This window comes from Gigantopelta aegis, chromosome 2 (genome assembly GCF_016097555.1).
Source record: "Gigantopelta aegis isolate Gae_Host chromosome 2, Gae_host_genome, whole genome shotgun sequence".
NCBI lineage: Eukaryota > Metazoa > Mollusca > Gastropoda > Neomphalida > Peltospiridae > Gigantopelta > Gigantopelta aegis.
The window spans coordinates 4,654,783-4,675,639 of NC_054700.1; the positions used below are offsets into that span (position 1 = coordinate 4,654,783).

Consider the following 20,857-nt stretch of genomic DNA (forward strand, 5'->3'; position numbering starts at 1 on the left):
TGATATGTACGTGTATACAGTGAAACCTGTTCTAACCGGATCATGCCAGACATCTAATATTTATCCGATTTAGACAGGATCCAGTATTTCTTGCTCACTAGACAGGGTTATTCAGCTTTTACACAGTGCTAGAAACATCTGTCTGACCCGAGGGCTGGATAAATCTGTCCAACCCGAGAGCTAGACGATTTCTACATACGCATGACGCCATAAACACATGTTTTACGATGATTGACATCACAACTCATGGTTTTCAGAATTCTGTTTGCCATTTGTTTGTCATTGTTTTAAAAATATATAAACAAATTAATATTTTCAACTTTACATTCATTGGTAAATTGTTACATTTTTATGTCGTTGTATGAGCTGGACTATATTTTCCCCCCGCGTATGATTAAACGAGTTTGTAGATAAACTGTTTACGAATCATTCTACAATAAACAAACCATCGCTTACAACATTAATGTATTATTACTGAAATTAAATGGGCAAGAAAAAGAATCAATCACCGCTGTGAGGTATAGATAAGGCAATTCCAACCCTCGGACAAATTTTTTTGTAAGGGCCGAGGTTTCACAAAAAACATTTTGTCCCTCGGGGTTGGAATTGCCTTATCTATACCTCACAACGGTGATAGATTCTGATTATTATTTAGAGGGTCATACTTTAGAAGTTGGATAATTTTGGACCATGAAACTTGGCTGGTTTTGACAGGATTCCATTTTGTTCAGGGTCCTGTTTAAACAGGTTTCACTGTTCCAAACAACCTGACAACATTGTCATTATGATTGAATGCTGATGTATTGTACCATTCATGGGACACCACACAATAAAGCTAAAATGTTACACACCTCAGCTATCTGGGTTACTGAGGTTACTTGCATCCAGTCTATACAAATCACTTCCACGTTGCCACATACCACAGTATCTGATTGTCTTATTATTGGTTTATACAGATCACTTCTATTTTGGGGTAGATCACAGTCATTGATTATTTTTATACCAATAATGGCAAATAGATTAAAAGTTATTGTGGCACACTATAAATGAAGTGTTAAAGAGTACTATCTGACACAATACAATTTATATAGACTTCATGCACTAAGGAACAATGAAATAAATAACATATATGCTAGACAATAAAAGAAATGTAACTCTATATGAAGGGTCCATGGGAAGAACCTACGATGTCCACTTTCGACATAATTGTTGATTATCTGCTCTAACCTATATTTAGAGTACCGTATGTACTTTTTAAGGAAGGAAAATGTTTTATTTAACGACGCACTCAACACATTTTGTTTACGGTTATATGGCGTCGGACATATGGTTAAGAACCACACAGATGTTGAAAGCGGAAACCAGCTGTTGCCACTTCATGGGCTACTCTTTTCGATTAGCAGCAAGGGATCTTTTATATGCACCACCCTATAGAGAGGATAGCACATACCACAGCCTTTGATGTACCAGTCGTGGTGCACTGGACGGAGCACGAAATAGCCCAATGGGCCCACTGACGGGGATCGATCCCAAACCGACCGCGCATCAAGCGAACGCTTTACCACTGGGCTACATCCCGCCCTCACATAGTTTTTAACTGCAAACTACTCGGTAACATAACCTGCTCATTCACACGGTGTAAGTGTATTTAAAATGCATTTAATATTTAAAATGCCATGCTAGCTATGTATGTTCGAGTAACTTTACATCAAAATAGGTCACACTGGTGAACTTCCAACATGTTACAGCTATACATCTCACTTTCAGTCAAGTTAATTATTGTACCACCAGCCTGGGTAGTGTCGTGGTTACGCTATCAGACATAAGGCTGCTGCGGTGCGGTATACTTTGGCATGCTCATATACTGCGAAGGTTTCGAGCATGTCCGCCCCAGGGTTCGGTCTCTGAGAGGCCAGGGGCCCAACCCGGGGCAGAATAAGGCTGCTAGGTACTGGATTCACAGTCTGGTACCGGCTCCCACCATGTCTGCCCCAGGGTTCGGTCTCTGAGAGGCCAGGGGCCCAATCCAGAGCAGAATAAGGCTGCTAGGTACTGGATTCACAGTCTGGTACCGGCTCCCACCATGTCTGCCCCAGGGTTCGGTCTCTGAGAGGCGAGGGACCCAACCCGGGGCAGAATAAGGCTGCTAGGTACTGGATTCACAGTCTGGTACCGGCTCCCACCATGTCTGCCCCAGGGTTCGGTCTCTGAGAGGCCAGGGGCCCAATCCGGGGCAGAATAAGGCTGCTAGGTACTGGATTCACAGTCTGGTAATGGCTCCCACCATGTAAAACTGCCCCAAGGGTTCGTGACTATATAATGCACCCATCGAGAGGCGAGGGACCAAAACCCGGGGCAGAGAATAAGGCTGCTAGGTACTGGCACACTAAGATCACAGTCTGTGTATACACCGGTCTCCCACCATGTGGCCTGCCCCACGGGTTCGGATCTTTAAGAATAAATGAGATGGCGTATTTAGGGACATGGTAACAACCCGTATTTAGGGCATGGAATAAGGAAACTGCTAAAAGTTTGGTACTTAATTCAGCTATTAGTCAATATTTGGTGACACGGCTCAGAAGAAACACATATTTTTCATTAGTCGCAAGAGATCTTTTATATCCACTTTCCCACAGACAGGACAGTGCTTACCATTCTTGGATATACTAGTCAAGGGGCACTGGATGGAATGGGGGGGAAAAAACCTCATTGGGTCCTTTGATGTTGTCTGACCCCGTGACACAAGCACCTAAGGCAAGTGTTGTACATATATATTGAAGAGTTCAATCCCATAACCCTCTGTAGTAACACACAGCCATTGTTCTGGTGTGCTCATTATGTACAGGTTGGTTCACGTCAACAAGCATTATGAAGGCAACAAACACCTTGATTATACAGACACTGATATTCCAAGCAAAAAAATATATTTAACATGTAATGTTAGTCTTCAAAAAGGTTCTGTTAGTCAAAAAGGTCTTACAATGGAAACAGTTCCTGTAAGCGTGTCTGTTGGAGACTTTTTTTTTTTTTTTCAACGACACCACTGGAGCACATTGATTAATTAATCTTTGATTGTTGGATGTCAAATTGTCTGTTGGAAGTTAGCAGCTTCAATGTAAAATATGACAAAGTAATTTATTAACTTTATTATTCGAGATGATTAGTGAAGGATGCAGTATGAATTTTTATCAAATGAATTGCCAGTGACAATTAAGTCATCGAGTGATAATAATAGGATGTTAACTGAGCTTCAGTTTCATATCATGTTTATGTCCCGAATGAAATAATTTTCAATCATCACGAGCTTTAGCGAGTAACAATGAAAGTTATTTCATGAGGGACATAAACATGATAGGAAATGGTAGAGAGTTTAATATCCTATTTATTGCCCATAATCAATCTTAATTTATATCACTCAACTCATTTAGTTGACATTTCTGTAAGGTTGTAGTGCATCAATTGATGACATCATCGAGTGATGTCAAAGTTTTATGTCCCACTTGGCGTTTTAGTGGAACGTATCACTTTAATATGTACCAAGATATTTGTAACCATATGGGTAATAAAAACAGATTTGTGTCAAAAACATGAAAGGAATGTTGTTTGTACTGAAGTGTTAACCATCGTAGACAAGATAGGTGGATTAAAAGTCTGTATCGTTGTGGTGAACTTATAGAAGTCTGTAGTCTCTGAACAATTTTTTTCTGGTGGGGATGGTGGATTTTCACTGATGCCATGCTCTTAATTTTCAGCCAGGAAAAACATGGGAGTATTTTTGAAAAACATTATAGCTCTTAAAAGTCTCAGACCCTATAGTTTCAACTCGTGAAAATGGACTCAAGTTTGGTTAATCTACAAACTTGCAATACATTTGGATAAAGTTACAACAGAGTGACAAAAGAGTTAATGCCACTGAAATGGGGAAATACTCTGAAAAATAGACTAGAGCTATCGTTACCATTACTCCTCATAGGTACATGCACACACATTTTAAAAAATATGAAAAATGCATTTGGTAATAGAAACACCAAGAAAGGAAAGGAAATATATTATTTAACGACACACTCAACACATTTTATTTACAGTTATATGGCGTCGGACCACACAAATATTGAGAGAGGAAACCCGCTGTCGCCACTTCGTGGGCTACTCTTTTCGATTAGCAGCAAGGGATCTTTTATATGCACCATCCCACAGACAGGGTAGTACATACCACGACCTTTGATATACCAGTTGTGGTGCACGGACTGGAACGAGAAATAACCCAATGGCCCCACCGACGGGGATCGATCCCAGACCAACCGCACATCGAGCGGGCACTTTACCACAGGTCTCCGTCCTGCTCCAGAAACACACCACGATGACCAGAAGCACTTTGACCTCTAATAGGTACGAATATGTCAGTGTCTAACATAGGCATACATGCTCCTATTTTTGTGTGCGTGTGGGGGGGGAGGGGGGGGGGGTGCTGTGCTGGCTTTTGCACGAATTTAAACAAAAACACCCAGCATTTATTCATAATAACATTACTTCCAAATAGCTATATAGGGTTGCAAATGAATCACGACTAATTTTTGCATGGATTACATCTAATTTTAAAGTAGGATGATGAAAATACATGGTAAAAAGGTCTCGGGTTAGCATATTTTATTCCGAATAGGTCTATAATGTTTGCCCGAATTTGAGGTTTTGCTCCAGAACCAGGAGTTGTCCCTCCGCCCACCTGTCTCCCCCCCCCCCCCCCCCCCCCCCCCCCCCGCCCCCCTGTCTCGTATGCTTATGGTGTTTAAAAACTAGGGTGTGTAACTTTAACAACATTCAGGTTTGGTGTGCGCTCAGCTAGCTTTACAGAACTCTCCAGAACTCAGGCCAAACTGTCCGTCCGAGTCAACTCCTGCTCACTCTGGGCCAGCTTGCTCCAGTAGCTTTCAAGGATGTTAACTCTGGAAGAGCCGTACGCTTCCCAGCACGTGAGCTGTGACAGGTGGGACACGGGGTCACCAGTCAGCTTCCTCAGACTGACCACGAGTCCTTTAGCTCGGACCATCCGAGTGACCGGCTGAGGTCCAGTGAGGTCACGCGTCTCGGCAGACGTCACACACTCAAGCTCGCAGAGTTTCAGACTGCGCTCTCTGGAAGAACTTGTTTCCTGACTCAGGACCTTGATGCTGCCCAGAGACGTACTCAGCCAGAGGGTATCCTCCACAACTAGCAGAGAACAAATGTAGTCCCTGGTCTTCATCTTCTTCTTCCTCCGTGAAGAGGAAGAAGGTGTCTGCAATTTTCTGTCTTTGGTGGCATCCTTTGCGTCTGCCGTATCTCCCGCTTTCTTACCCTTTCCAGGGTTAACTGCCGTGTCTAGTCTCTTTCGAGGAGGAATGACTGGTGGACCAGAATCTGATGCACTATGCAAGGTTATTTGACCTTCCTTGTTGTGTGGAACTGTTGCTGGAGTCCTACTTTTCACTGCTGTCCTTTCAGATGATGGTGCTTCAAAACAGTCATCATCCAAAGGGTCATCATTCACAGAACAGGGAAACCAAAACGTACTGTTCGGAGTCTTTTCAGGTTTTGCTGGCATCATCTGCTTAAAGTTTTGAGGCAAAGTTGCTGTTAGTCTTGTCACTGCTTGCTTGACAGTACCGCTGTGGATCAGTGGTGTCAACGGTCTGTGTGGGTCAGACGGACAGGAGGTTAAAGTCAGTGATTTACCTGTGGGCTTTGCAGGAAGGGCAGGTGGAACTGGCAACTTGTTCACTTTTTGGCGTCTTGGTGGTACACGAGGAGGCAGGTTTGTCCCATCCACTGAATCCATAGTTGCTCTATGCAGTGGTGGGACAGGTGGGGCATCATTACTAGATTGGGTATCAAAACTCGGCCTTTGTTTTCGAGGTGGGACGGGTGGGCCATCAACAGACTTCGTACCGGTCTCCATGTCCAGTGATATGTCACAAAGAGATGCCATAGAGCTTCTTGGTGGAATGGGCGGAGGAACACTACTATCAGATTTGGTTTCCCTCACAGTGGCTGCATTACCTAAAACATCAGTGTTACTCTTTGTATTTAATTTTCTCTTAAACTGTGTCTTTCTATTTAGTTGTTCATCTCTCTTCAACTGTGCCCCAACAATCACTGGCTCATACAGGTTATCATCAATGCTTTCTGGACAGTCTTTCACCTCATCTCCTTTTGATGCTATTCTAGGATTTGACTCCATCTTCTGGCGATAAAACATCAAGATATTCTGGAATGTTTTGTGTAGCTGCTGCTGCTGCTGGTGCTGCAGGTAACAAATACAGGTTGGAGTCTAACTTGGCTCTGTGGTTCCTGGTGGAAGCTTGTGAGTCTTTTCTACTGCTGTGCCTTATCATTGGCCAAGTCTGATTGAGTCCTTCAGGGTCCTCATCCTCCTCAGAACTCTCTTCCTCCTCACTCTCTTCATCCTCATCCTCCTCCTCTTCAACCTCCTGGCCCTTCTCATCCCTCCAGTCTCCTAGATATTTACAATAAACACCATCACCCTTCACATGCAGTATGTAAGTCACCTCAGCCAGTTCAGCATCAAACTCAAGTATCTTGGACGAGTTTTTGAACGAACACCACACGGTGGTTCCTGCAGCGACTATATCCTTGATGATTCTGTTTCTGCCCACTTGTTTCTCGATGTTGCTGTTGGAGAATACGTCCAGCTTCATCTTCATTGTTAAAGCGACAGTACAGAAGATGAAGATCTGCTGACCACACACCGCCCAAATTTCGTCCCGGGTGTCGATGAATGTCATTGATCTCACGGGTTTGCCCATGCCGAGAATCGATGTCTGGACCTGCTTCCACACATCTGTGGTTTTGCCAAACGATTCCGGAATGTGTTCATATATCACGACCAATCCATTATTCAGTCCAAGAAAAACGTGTCCCAGATTTTGGTCATCTTGATGTGTGTGGCCAACCTGAAGAAAACAGAGATTATGTTTTACAGCAGAAATATCCCGGATGTAGCTCGGTGGTCACAGAAACAAATCCCTTTAGTAAATTAACTGGATTATTCTGTTATTTTCCAATACTTGCTCTGCAAATGATATACCGAACATTGTGTTTGTGTGTGTGTGTGTGTGTATGTGTTTGTGTGTGTGAGTGTGTGCGTGTGTGTATGTGTTTGTGTGTGTGTGTACGTGTGTGTGCATGTATGCATTTGTGTGTGTGTGTACATGTGTGTGTGTGTATGCATTTTGTGTCTGTGTGTGTGTGTATGCGTATGTACGTGTGTGCATGTGTGTGTTTGTGCGTGTACATGTGTGTGTGTCTGTGTGTGTATGTGTTTGTGTCTGTATGTGTGTGTGTACGTGTGTGTATGTGTTTGTGTGTGTGTGTACGTGTGTGTGTTTGTATGTACGTGTGTCTGTGTGCTGTCCTGTTTGCAGAAAAGAGCATGCAAAAGACGGTAGTTACCTTTTCCACATGCAGTATTGCTATAGGAGAAGACTCTTGTTGTAAGCGCTCCATGCACCTGGGAACGCCAGTGTTCTGGCAGGAGAGTATCTCAACCTCGGAAGACTGGAAGTAAAACAAAAACAATGTCAAAAACAAGTAACAGATAGTTGTCCCTTTTAGGATTATTCATAATTTTTTAGGTTCATTTGGGATATGAACAAAAAAAGAAATGTGCAAGCTGTGTGAATCAGTGACAGTGTTCTTGAACCATAACTGATGACTTGGGAATGTACAACAGGTATGTACATCAGTGTTCTCGAACCTTAACTAATGACTCGGGAATGTACAACAGGTATGTACATCAGTGTTCTTAAACCTTAACTAATGACTCGGGAATGTACAACAGGTATGTACATCAGTGTTCTTGAACCTTAACTGATGACTCAGGAATGTACAACAGGTATGTACATCAGTGTTCTCAAACCTTAACTGATGACTCAGAATGTATGACAGGTATGTACATCAGTGTTCTTGAACCTTAACTGACAACTCGGGAATGTACAACAGGTATGTACATCAGTGTTCTCAAACCTTAACTGATGACTCAGAAATGTACAACAGGTATGTACATCAGTGTTCTTGAACCTTAACTGATGACTCAGGAATTTACGACAGGTATGTACATCAGTGTTCTTGAACCTTAACTGATGACTCAGGAATGTACAACAGGTATGTACATCAGTGTTCTCAAACCTTAACTGATGACTCAGAATGTATGACAGGTATGTACATCAGTGTTCTTGAACCTTAACTGACAACTCGGGAATGTACAACAGGTATGTACATCAGTGTTCTCAAACCTTAACTGATGACTCAGAAATGTACAACAGGTATGTACATCAGTGTTCTTGAACCTTAACTGATGACTCAGGAATTTACAACAGGTATGTACATCAGTGTTCTTGAACCTTAACTGATGACTCAGGAATTTACAACAGGTATGTACATCAGTGTTCTTGAACCTTAACTGATGACTCAGGAATGTACAACAGGTATGTACATCAGTGTTCTTGAACCTTAACTGATGACTCAGGAATGTACAACAGGTATGTACATCAGTGTTATCAAACTTTCATTTTCCAAGCTTCCATTTCATATCATGTTTATGTCCCTTGTGAAATAATTTTCAATTGTCACAAGTTTTAGCGAGTGGCAATGAAAAATTATTTCACGAGGGACATAAACATGATACAAAATGGTAGCGAATTTATTTATCACCCATAATCAATCTAAATTTATATCACTCAACTCATTTGGTTGATGTTCCTGTAAGGTTGTAGTGCACTAATCGATGATGTCACGAAGTGATATGTCCCACTTGGCGTTCTAGTGGGACGTATCACTTTGATATGTATACGTGTAACAAGATATTTTTAATCATATGGGTAATTAAATTTAGATAGGTACCTCAGCCAGTGTTCTCAAATCTTAATTGGACAGACCAGATAATTCAGGTATGGACATCAGCCAGTGTTCTTGAATCTTAATTTTACAGCCCAGGTAACTTAGATATGTACCTTAGTTACTTTTCTTGAACCTTAATAAGACAGCCCAAAGAACTTACGTATGTACCTCAGTCTTCTTAAACCTTATCTGGACAAAAAAGTTACAGTTTATTTTGTTTAACAAAACCACTAAAGCACATTGATTTATTAATTATCACCTAGTAGATGTTAAACATTTGGTAATTCTGACTCGTAGTCATCAGAAGAAACTTGCTACATATCTTTCATATACACCTTCCCACAGACAGGAAAGCACATACAACAGCCTTTGACCAGTTGTGGTGTACTGGTTGGAACAAGAAAAAACACAATCAGCTGATTGGATCCACTGAGGTGATTCGATCCTGCGATGCAAGCACCTCAGGCGAGCACTTCACTAAGTGAGCTAAATTCCGCCCCATAACTGGACAAAGGAAGAACACAAAACTGTTTCGAAGCCCTAATTACCCTTTGTTCCTTTCCACATATCGTGTCCAACCTTTGCCATACCTCAGTGTTCTTGAAACTTATTAACAAGAGCCCAAATAACTCACATATGTACCTCAAACAGTATTCTTAAACCTCAAAGGAAGAAAAGAAAACTGTTTTGAAGCCCTAATTACCATAGTTCCTATCCACATATCGCGGCCAACCTTCGCCATGCATGTCACCTCACTTCCCTGACACAGGTTCTGGAACACGTGGAAACGCGACGTCTCCAGGTCAAATATGGAATACATGCGTTGAGCTTTCTCACGGTTGTTCTCCCAAAACCAGAGGAAATTCTTTTTTGTTGACGAACTCTGTGTGAAGAAAGAAATAACATCAAGAGTTATAAAAAAACAGAAGTTTGTTTTCTTTAACAACACCACTTGAGCACACTGAGTTATTAATCAGCGGCTATTGGATGCATGTCAAACATTTGGTAATTTTTACATATAGTTTTAGAGAGGAAACCCGTTGCATTTTTCCATTAGTAGAAAGGGATCTTTTATATGCACCATCCCATAGACAGGTAGTACATACCACGGCCTTTGATATACTAGTCGTGGTGCACTGGCTGGAACGAGAAACAGTCTAATGGGCCCACCGACGGGGATTGATCTCAAAGTGACCACTGGGCTACATCCCGCCCCAACATTAAGAGACGTAGTGTGCTGTTGAAATGTCTGCAAGTGTTTATAAACAAAAACTGTTAATAAGAGCATGATCTTGAAAGAAACATATATAAAGATCAGATCGGTTTTATCAAGGGCAGATGTATTGGAGAGAATATTAGAAAATATTGCATTATACAGAAGTACACAATATACCTGGATTATTAATAGTCGACTTTGAAAAAGCATTTGATTCTATTTCATGGTAATTTATTTTTAAAAAAAGAAAAAAGCACTGAACAAAATATTATTTAATTTTAAAGTATCTATTAAGAATTTGATTTAAAAAAAAATCAATAATCCTCAGCTATATGCATTTCAGAATGGATTTTACTCAGAATCTTTCCAATTGGAAAGAGGTTGTATACAAGGTGACCTTCTGTCACCATACATATTTATTATATGTGCAAAATCTTTTGCAAGTTTAGTTCGAAATTCTAAGAATATGGCAATGGCATGTTTTTTTGCCATGGACATTTTCGTAATTGCAGAGGTTGAAGAATCATTACTAAAGTACAAAGATGTTGCTCAGGATTGAATGCCAGTACTGTGAGTTTGAACATCAGTAACAAGGTTAACTTCATGACACTATGGATAAAGCTTTTGGTTGCAGTCTGTTCTCTTAGTGTTGGTGTAATCCCTTATTTCTTACCATAAACTTACAAACAAAAAGCGGATCCAAGGTGGAGGGGGGGGGGGGAGAGGGGAATCGCCTAAAAACATTCACGTTCCTCTTTCTACCATATAAATTTGTTTCCATTGGGATGCTATTTTGACACGTTGATTTTTGTACTCTATTCCCATTAGTCTCCCCACCCAGACAAAATATTTCCTGCAGCTGAGCCTGAAAATGGCAACCAGCCTCGGTGGTGGTGTGGGTTAAGCCATCGCACATAAGGTTGGTAGGTACAGGGTTCGTAGCCCGGTACTGGCTCCCACCCAGAGCGAGTTTTAACGACTCAATGAGTAGGTAGATTTAAGACCACTAGACCCTCTTCTTTCTCACTAACCACTAACAACTAACCCCTCTATCCTGGACAGACAGCTCAGATAGCTGAGGTGTGTGCCTAGGACAGCATGATTGAACCTTAATTGGATATAAGCACGAAAATAAGTTTAAAATGAAAACAAATGAAAATGGCATACACAGACCTCTGATGCTGATGCCATGCAGGTGATCTCTCCAAAGTGTTTCTGGTTGTTAGCTGGTCGAATGACTTCATGCTGACACAGAAAGGAGACCTCATGCATACAATTGGCGATTGTTTCGGCAGACGGCCGTGAGCTGGCTTCGTGGCTCCAGCATCTCGACATCAGGTGCTCCAAGTACGGGAAGTGAGACACGATGTTGTAATCCTGAACAAACAGAAAATCTCAAACTGTCTAGTCAAAACAAGCATTCCGAGAGTACTGCCATTAGTAGCACGGGATCTTTGATATGCACCATCCCACAGACAGGATAGCACATACCACAGCCTTTGATATACCAGTCGTGGTGCACTGGCTTGAATGAGAAATAGCCTAATAGGCCCACCAACGGGGATCGATCCCAGACCGACTGCACATCAGGCAAATGCTCTTACACTAGACTACGACACGCCCCACAGTTAGACAGGTACAGATAGTGGGCTAAAACTCTTACACCAGACTATGACCCGCCCCACAGTCAGACAGGTACAGGTAGTGGGCTAAAACTCTTACACCAGACTATGACCCGCCCCACAGTCAGACAGGTACAGATAGTGGGCTAAAACTCTTACACCAGACTATGACCCGCCCCACAGTCAGACAGGTAGTGGGCTAAAACTCTTACACCAGACTATGACCCGCCCCACAGTCAGACAGGTAGTGGGCTAAAACTCTTACACCAGACTATGACCCGCCCCACAGTCAGACAGGTAGTGGGCTAAAACTCTTACACCAGACTATGACCCGCCCCACAGTCAGACAGGTACAGATAGTGGGCTAAAACTCTTACACCAGACATGACCCGCCCCAGTCAGACAGATAGTGGGCTAAAACTCTTACACCAGACTATGACCCGCCCCACAGTCAGACAGATAGTGGGCTAAAACTCTTACACCAGACATGACCCGCCCCACAGTCAGACAGATAGTGGGCTAAAACTCTTACACCAGACTATGACCCGCCCCACAGTCAGACAGATAGTGGGCTAAAACTCTTACACCAGACTATGACCCGCCCCACAGTCAGACAGATAGTGGGCTAAAACTCTTACACCAGACTATGACCCGCCCCACAGTCAGACAGATAGTGGGCTAAAACTCTTACACCAGACTATGACCCGCCCCACAGTCAGACAGATAGTGGGCTAAAACTCTTACACCAGACTATGACCCGCCCCACAGTCAGACAGATAGTGGGCTAAAACTCTTACACCAGACTATGACCCGCCCCACAGTCAGACAGGTACAGATAGTGGGCTAAAACTCTTACACCAGACTATGACCCGCCCCACAGTCAGACAGATAGTGGGCTAAAACTCTTACACCAGACTATGACCCGCCCCACAGTCAGACAGATAGTGGGCTAAAACTCTTACACCAGACTATGACCCGCCCCACAGTCAGACAGATAGTGGGCTAAAACTCTTACACCAGACTATGACCCGCCCCACAGTCAGACAGATAGTGGGCTAAAACTCTTACACCAGACTATGACCCGCCCCACAGTCAGACAGGTACAGATAGTGGGCTAAAACTCTTACACCAGATTATGACCCGCCCCACAGTCAGACAGATAGTGGGCTAAAACTCTTACACCAGACTATGACCCGCCCCACAGTCAGACAGATAGTGGGCTAAAACTCTTACACCAGACTATGACCCGCCCCACAGTCAGACAGATAGTGGGCTAAAACTCTTACACCAGACTATGACCCGCCCCACAGTCAGACAGATAGTGGGCTAAAACTCTTACACCAGACTATGACCCGCCCCACAGTCAGACAGATAGTGGGCTAAAACTCTTACACCAGACTATGACCCGCCCCACAGTCAGACAGGTACAGATAGTGGGCTAAAACTCTTACACCAGACTATGACCCGCCCCACAGTCAGACAGATAGTGGGCTAAAACTCTTACACCAGACTATGACCCGCCCCACAGTCAGACAGATAGTGGGCTAAAACTCTTACACCAGACTATGACCCGCCCCACAGTCAGACAGATAGTGGGCTAAAACTCTTACACCAGACTATGACCCGCCCCACAGTCAGACAGATAGTGGGCTAAAACTCTTACACCAGACTATGACCCGCCCCACAGTCAGACAGATAGTGGGCTAAAACTCTTACACCAGACATGACCCGCCCCACAGTCAGACAGGTAGTGGGCTAAAACTCTTACACCAGACATGACCCGCCCCACAGTCAGACAGGTAGTGGGCTAAAACTCTTACACCAGACATGACCCGCCCCACAGTCAGACAGGTAGTGGGCTAAAACTCTTACACCAGACATGACCCGCCCCACAGTCAGACAGGTAGTGGGCTAAAACTCTTACACCAGACATGACCCGCCCCACAGATAGTGGGCTAAAACTCTTACACCAGACATGACCCGCCCCACAGTCAGACAGATAGTGGGCTAAAACTCTTACACCAGACTATGACCCGCCCCACAGTCAGACAGATAGTGGGCTAAAACTCTTACACCAGACTATGACCCGCCCCACAGTCAGACAGATAGTGGGCTAAAACTATTACACCAGACATGACCCGCCCCACAGTCAGACAGGTAGTGGGCTAAAACTCTTACACCAGACTATGACCCGCCCCACAGTCAGACAGATAGTGGGCTAAAACTCTTACACCAGACATGACCCGCCCCACAGTCAGACAGATAGTGGGCTAAAACTCTTACACCAGACATGACCCGCCCCACAGTCAGACAGATAGTGGGCTAAAACTCTTACACCAGACTATGACCCGCCCCACAGTCAGACAGATAGTGGGCTAAAACTCTTACACCAGACATGACCCGCCCCACAGTCAGACAGATAGTGGGCTAAAACTCTTACACCAGACTATGACCCGCCCCACAGTCAGACAGATAGTGGGCTAAAACTCTTACACCAGACTATGACCCGCCCCACAGTCAGACAGATAGTGGGCTAAAACTCTTACACCAGACATGACCCGCCCCACAGTCAGACAGATAGTGGGCTAAAACTCTTACACCAGACATGACCCGCCCCACAGTCAGACAGATAGTGGGCTAAAACTCTTACACCAGACTATGACCCGCCCCACAGTCAGACAGATAGTGGGCTAAAACTCTTACACCAGACATGACCCGCCCCACAGTCAGACAGGTAGTGGGCTAAAACTCTTACCTGGACTGATGGACGTTGCCTCTCCTTTATGATTGCCTGATGCAGCTGACCAAGGTTCGTACACTTTTCATACGGCAGATGGCCGGTGATGATTTCACTCATCACCATGGAGAAAGAAAATATGTCAACCTGAAACAAGATGATTCATTAAAGCGACGGACCCTAGTTTTTATACACTACAACATATTTTCACTCAACCTGAAACAAGGTCATTCATTAAAGCGACGGATCCTAGTTTTTATACACTACAACATGATTTCACTCAGCCTGAAACAAGGTGATTCATTAAAGTGATGGACCCTAGTTTTTATACACTACAACATGATTTCACTCAGCCTGAAACAAGGTGATTCATTAAAGTGACAGATCCTAGTTTTAATACACTACAACATGATTTCACTCAGCCTGAAACAAGGTGATTCATTAAAGTGACGGACCCTAGTTTTTATACACTTACAACATGATTTCACTCAGCCTGAAACAAGATGATTAATTAAAGTGACGGACCCTAGTTTTTATACACTACAACATATTTTCACTCAACCTGAAACAAGGTCATTCATTAAAGCGACGGATCCTAGTTTTTATACACTACAACATGATTTCACTCAGCTTGAAACAAGACGATTAATTAAAGCGACGGATCCTAGTTTTTATACACAACATGATTTCACTCAACCTGAAACAAGGTCATTCATTAAAGCGACGGACCCTAGTTTTTATATGCTACAACATGATTTCACTCAGCCTGAAACAAGGTGATTCATTAAAGCGACGGACTCTAGTTTTTATACACTACAACATGATTTCACTCAGCCTGAAACAAGGTGATTCATTAAAGTGATGGACCCTAGTTTTTATACACTAGAACATATTTTCACTCAACCTGAAACAAGGTCATTCATTAAAGTGATGGACCCTAGTTTTTATACACTACAACATGATTTCACTCAGCCTGAAACAAGGTCATTCATTAAAGCGACGGACCCGAGCTTTTATACACTACAACATATTTTCACTCAACCTGAAACAAGGTCATTCATTAAAGCGACGGATCCTAGTTTTTTATACACTACAACATGATTTAACTCAGCCTGAAACAAGGTGATTCATTAAAGAGACAGATCCTAGTTTTTATACACTGAAACATGATTTCACTCAACCCGAAACAAGGTGATTCATTAAAGCGACAGATCCTAGTTTTTATACACTAAGGTGTGTGCCCAGGACAGCATGCTTGAACCTTAATTGGATATAAGCATAAAAATAAGTTGAAATGAAATGAAAAATTAAAAAATTAGTAAGTCACCAGTTCTCACAGAAGCTTGGGCTAGTGCCCTATGCATTAAAATAATACAGGTGATAATTTCCACCAACCCAGACCAAACATTCACTAGCCAGGACCTTGGGCTAGTGGATTTGTCGAACCTAATTGCTATTTATAGACAAGATTTTGTTGCTCAAACCAGGGCTTGAAAAGGCCTGTGGCCAGCTCGCCAAATGCAACCAATGTCCTGTTTGGACAACTTAAATATTAAAAAATAACAGCGTTAGTCTTCTTTAGAGCTATAACATATGATCCTCTATTAATATTTGTATTCCACATTAAAATCTTGCTCGTGGTTCGCTTACCAAAAGTTGCCAACATGCATTATTATTTTTTGGCAAGTTTCGAAGCCTGCAAACCTTTTCGTTGTATGTGTAGTTGCACATGATCTCTGGAGCCATGTATCCCATGGTTCCCTTGAAGCCAACGAGGCCCTGCGTGGTCGAGAACTTCGATATTCCGTAGTCCGTTAGTTTGGCATTGACGACGTCGCCTACGTCCAGCGAACACACCAGGATGTTGTCCGACTTGAGGTCGCGGTAAATCACGCTGTGGTCATGCAGGTACTGTAACCCTTTGGCAATCTGGGATTTATATATAAAAAAAAATAATAATAATTTAACATTAAAAAAGAAGAAAAAAGAAACAAATGTTTTATTTAACTCAACACATTTTATTTACGGTTATATGGTGTCGGACATATGGTTAAGGATCACACAAATATTGAAGGAGGAAACCTGCTTCATGGGCTACTCTTTTCGATTAGCAGCAAGGGATCTTTTATATGCACCATCACATAGACAGGATAGCACATACCACAGCCTTTGATGTACCAGTTGTGGTGCACTGGCTGGAGTGAAAAATAGCACAATGGGCCCACCGATGGAGACTGATCCCAAACCGACCGCGCATCAAGCGAGCCCTTTACCACTGGGCTATAATTTAGCATTAAGTCTAGGCTAGAAACAAGGTATTTTTAAACTCTCGCCCTTATGAATACAATATGTACTTAAAATTCTGGAATCTTTGCAAAATATTTTAGTCTAAAATTTTAAAGTGTTTTAAATACAAGCGCTTGTGTTGGTGGGATCTGGCTGAATCGGTAGAGCACTTGACTGAGGTGCTTGCATTGTAGGATTGAAACCCCTCAGTGGACTAATTCTCCGATAAGAGTTTTTTAATAATCATCTAGAGACTTCATCAAAGTATGATGGTAATAATTAGTTGGAATTTAATAAAAAGAAGTAAGAATTCGATTTGACAAAGCAGATGCATGTTCAAACACCCCTTCACAGATGCATGTTCAAACACCCCTTCACAGATGCATGTTCAAACACCCCTTCACAGATGCATGTTCAAACACCCCTTCACAGATGCATGTTCAAACACCCCTTCACAGATGCATGTTCAAACACTCCTTCACTCCAACAGAATTTTTTTTTTTTTAAGGGACAGACCCTAGTTTTTAAACACTAAGGCATATTTTTTACTATTATAGCCAAATTGTTATAACTGAAATCATACCGTAGTTAGATTTTATGGTTTAGATTATCAATTTATGTACATTCGAACTGTTTTTAGTCATCCTGGTGTTTTTAATACCACAAAATGCATTTCCGAGTTATGAAGTCGAGTTTTAGTCTATTTTTAGAAGGTATTTCACAATTTCAAAGTCACAGACTCATGTTTCACTCAACTGTAAGTTTATCCAAATGTGTCACAGGTTTGTAGATTAACTAAACTTAGTGTTAATGTTCAACGGGTTGAACTAGGGTCTGTCCCTTTAAAATGTATTTTCTGGTGAACACGACCCTCCTAAAATCTTGGCTCGCCCTGCACACACACACACACACTCACACTCACACACTCACACTCACACTCACACACTCACACTCACACTCACACTCACACTCACACTCACACACTCACACACACACACACACACAGACAGACACACACACAGACACAGACACACACACACACACTCACACTCACACACTCACACTCACACACTCACACACACACAGACAGACACATACAGACACACACACACACACAGACACGTACAGACATACACAGACACACACACACACTCACACACACAGACACATACAGACATACACACAGACACAGACACACACACACACACTCACACTCACACACACACACTCACACACACACACTCACACACAGACAGACACACACACACAGACAGACATACACACACACACACACACAGACACAGACACACACACACACAGACACACACACACACAGATACAGACACACACACACACACACACACACACACACACACACACACAGATACACACACACACACACGCACGCACAGACACAGACACACACACACACAGACACATACACCGACACACACACACACAGACACACACACACACAGACACACACGCACAGACACACACACATCTGTACAGAGAGATGTACGTACCTGGTAGATAATCTTATAGGTGATTTCCTTGCCCAGGACAGGCCTGAAGACTTTCTCTCTGTCGCGGTACATCACTATTACTGAAACAGGAAGAGACGTACGTCGCGGTACATCACTATTACTGAAACAGGAAGAGACGTACGTACCTGGTAGATAATCTTATAGGTGATTTCCTTGCCCAGGACAGGCCTGAAGACTTTCTCTCTGTCGCGGTACATCACTATTACTGAAACAGGAAGAGACGTACGTACCTGGTAGATAATCTTATAGGTGATTTCCTTGCCCAGGACAGGCCTGAAGACTTTCTCTCTGTCGCGGTACATCACTATTACTGAAACAGGAAGAGACGTACGTACCTGGTAGATAATCTTATAGGTGATTTCCTTGCCCAGGACAGGCCTGAAGACTTTCTCTCTGTCGCGGTACATCACTATTACTGAAACAGGAAGAGACGTACGTACCTGGTAGATAATCTTATAGGTGATTTCCTTGCCCAGGACAGGCCTCAAGACTTTCTCTCGGTCGCGGTACATCACTATTACTGAAACAGGAAGAGACGTACGTACCTGGTAGATAATCTTATAGGTGATTTCCTTGCCCAGGACAGGCCTGAAGACTTTCTCTCTGTCGCGGTACATCACTATTACTGAAACAGGAAGAGACGTACGTACCTGGTAGATAATCTTATAGGTGATTTCCTTGCCCAGGACAGGCCTGAAGACTTTCTCTCTGTCGCGGTACATCACTATTACTGAAACAGGAAGAGACGTACGTACCTGGTAGATAATCTTATAGGTGATTTCCTTGCCCAAAATGGGCCTGAAGACTTTCTCTCTGTCGCGGTACATCTATTACTTACGTACCCTTATAGGTGGACAGGCCTCAAGACTTTCTCTCGGTCGCGGTACATCACTATTACTGAAACAGGAAGAGACGTACGTACCTGGTAGATAATCTTATAGGTGATTTCCTTGCCCAAAACGGGCCTAAAGACTTTCTCTCGGTCGCGGTACTTGTTGAAGTCCTGATTCTCCGCCATCTTGTTGAGCACCGCCCGGAGACTGCCCTGCATGGCCATCTCCATGGTGAGCACCAGATTGTTGACGATCGAGATCCCCAGGAAGCTGATGATGCACGGGTGTCGCAACTTGCTCATCACGCTGATCTCACGGCGGAATTCCGTGAACGCTCGGTACGCCTGAAAAAAGGAAAAGACAGTGGTTCAAATTCACTATAAAGACAACATACCTCACATGACAACTGTACATTGTGTACACTGAGCTCCGTGGTCTAATGGATAAGCTTCTGGACAATCAAGCTGACGACAGTGGTTCAAATATTGTAAAAACTGGCTCACATTTCTGTACATCTTTCACCCTCTGCCGATCATTCTCATTATCTTAATTTAAACAAACTTTTCAATTTCTCCCTCGATTTTAATCTGTTTCGACCTGTTTTGCAAGTTTTCTCCGACTCTGTCTTCTGAACTGTCCACACCATAACCTACCTATCTCCACTTCTCCATGGGTGTGTAATTCTATGTACCCACCTGGCATCCTCATCCTCATCCCCAATTTCTGGTCAGACCCATGACACTAACTACCAACTGTCAGTAGTGGGGAAGTATAATAGGTGGGTTTATTATTCAAGATATTTAGGGAAATATAACCAGTATGACACACATGTGCACAACGAATAACGTCATTTTGGGAATCAATGTCATAATGTAATGCAGTGTCTCCTGTCTTAGCTCTGTGTAATCACTTACAAAAATGACGTCATTTTGTTGTCTCCTTCTAGTTACATTTAAAACATTTTGACACAGTCCTTGTTCATAAAAAAAAATATTATGAATAATGTGGATAATAAAAATATTATTACATTCACGTGTGAATCGTACTGATTTTACAAAACTCGTGTCAGGATTCATGTATTACCCTCGCTAGAACAAGAATCCTAACACTCGTTTCATAAAATTAATATGACACACAAGCTCATGTAATAATCTCTATATAAGTGCCTCTCAACGATGCCAGTAGTAACTATTGAACACTCTCAAGTGGTCAGACTAAGCCTACAACTAAAGCTGATGGGAAATGGCAGGTATGTGGCACAGACAGCCACAAGAGACAAGCATGTCATGATTGGAGAGACAAGGACTGGGATGTGGAGGTGGACAATAATTGAAGTTGAAAGATAGGAGGAAATGAGATGTAATTTACAGGAAAGAAAAGAAAGAGGGCAGTAAGATAAAAGAAAACGTAAATGAATGTTTGTACATAAACAGGACAGTTTGTAATATGGCCTTTGATATACCAGTTGTAGAGGTATTGGCTGGGATGGAGAAAAAACCTGATCCTGTAACATACATGTAGTCAAAATTAAATACAACATGCCGCGAGTGTATGTAAATCAATTTTAATATGAAATTAAATACAACATGCTGCGAGTGTATGTAAATCAATTTTAATATGAAATTAAATACAACATGCCGCGAGTGTATGTAAATCAATTTTAATATGAAATTAAATACATGCCGCGAGTGTATGTAAATCAATTTAATATGAAATTAAAT

At 42.6% G+C, this 20,857-nt stretch overlaps 1 protein-coding gene across 3 annotated transcripts in view; it reads right to left on the bottom strand.

The window, feature by feature from the left end:
* Nucleotides 1-6,059: 6,059 nt before the first annotated feature.
* Nucleotides 6,060-20,857, bottom strand: part of LOC121380167 (leucine-rich repeat serine/threonine-protein kinase 1-like) — an 84,419-nt gene continuing 69,621 nt past the window's right edge. For all 3 annotated transcript variants that reach the window (XM_041508978.1, XM_041508986.1, XM_041508969.1), the window contains exons 22-28: nt 19,226-19,480; nt 16,175-16,399; nt 14,489-14,617; nt 11,285-11,488; nt 9,599-9,778; nt 7,450-7,554; nt 6,060-6,950 (exon numbers count right to left, since the gene is read on the bottom strand). In XM_041508978.1, coding sequence (XP_041364912.1) covers nt 6,201-6,950; nt 7,450-7,554; nt 9,599-9,778; nt 11,285-11,488; nt 14,489-14,617; nt 16,175-16,399; nt 19,226-19,480 — 1,848 coding nt within the window. In that variant the 3' untranslated portion in view covers nt 6,060-6,200. The remainder of the gene's footprint in view (nt 6,951-7,449; nt 7,555-9,598; nt 9,779-11,284; nt 11,489-14,488; nt 14,618-16,174; nt 16,400-19,225; nt 19,481-20,857) is intronic.